Source organism: Myotis davidii, unplaced genomic scaffold (genome assembly GCF_000327345.1).
Source record: "Myotis davidii unplaced genomic scaffold, ASM32734v1 C63609389, whole genome shotgun sequence".
In the NCBI taxonomy this organism is placed as follows: Eukaryota; Metazoa; Chordata; class Mammalia; order Chiroptera; family Vespertilionidae; genus Myotis; species Myotis davidii.
In genome coordinates, this window is record NW_006373461.1 from 1 (window position 1) to 1,029 (window position 1,029).

At 56.1% G+C, this 1,029-nt stretch overlaps 1 protein-coding gene across 1 annotated transcript; it reads left to right on the forward strand.

Moving 5' to 3' along the window:
- Window positions 1-152: 152 nt before the first annotated feature.
- Window positions 153-1,016, forward strand: LOC102757962 (small conductance calcium-activated potassium channel protein 3-like). Its single transcript, XM_006777711.1, has 2 exons — window positions 153-402; window positions 649-1,016. Exons 1-2 carry the CDS (start codon window positions 157-159, stop codon window positions 679-681), a joined length of 279 nt encoding a protein of 92 aa, XP_006777774.1. The 5' UTR covers window positions 153-156; the 3' UTR covers window positions 682-1,016.
- The last annotated feature ends 13 nt before the right edge of the window (window positions 1,017-1,029 follow it).

A 1,029-nucleotide genomic window follows, 5' to 3' on the forward strand; every position in this document is an offset into this window, starting at 1 on the left:
CCGGAAAGTAAGCTGCAGCCGCCTTGGCCACGCCAGGCGTGGCTGGAGTGGGAGTTACTCCTGTTGGAATCTGGAGGAGTTTCCACGTTGGCCACTGCAGATTGCTCTGTGATGACCTGTGGTCCCCTGTCTCTCGTCCCTCTGCCCCTCCTCCAGATGCAGAACGTCATGTATGACTTAATCACAGAGCTCAACGATCGGAGTGAGGACCTGGAAAAGCAGATTGGGAGCCTGGAGTCCAAGCTGGAGCACCTCACGGCCAGCTTCAACTCCCTGCCCGTGCTCATCGCGGACACACTGCGCCAGCAGCAGCAGCAGCTGCTCTCGGCCATCATCGAGGCCCGAGGCGTCAGCGTGGCAGTGGGCACCACCCACACCCCACTCTCCGACAGCCCGATCGGGGTCAGCTCCACCTCCTTCCCGACCCCGTACACAAGTTCAAGCAGTTGCTAAATAAACCTCCCCACTCCAGAAGCATTACCCATAGGTCTTAAGATGCAAATCAGCTCTCTCCTGGTCCCTTTGCCGTCAAGGAACGCTGAGACCAGGGAATGTAAAGAAGAGAGTCCGAGCTACTTAACTAACTCATGTTCATTCGGCGTGCTTGGTTCGATATGCCTTGAAACCAGAAATCTAATCTCTGTTTAGGTGCCTCTCCTTGGAAGCAGGAAGCTGAGATGACAGGAAGCGACACCTCTGGCAGGGCCCTTGCTGCAGAGCTGGTGGAGAACAGAAATCCACGCTCAATCTCAGGTGTTCACAGCGGGAGTGGGAGCCACATGCGCTGACGCGGCTAGCAGTGAACCGCCCAGAGAGGGTCCCGCTGGGGGAGGGGGCGTGTGAGGCTTGGGGAGTGGGCTCCTCACCACTGGGGTCCTCGAGCACACCTCTCTCTTTTCCTTTTGTCTGAGGGAGCCGCTGGATGGCAAAAGGAAAAGAGAGCTGCCCACAACTTGCCAAAAACAGTCATTCTTTCCTTCCAAACCTTATACAATCATAAAGCCCAATTGAGATGGAGGGGAAAAAAAA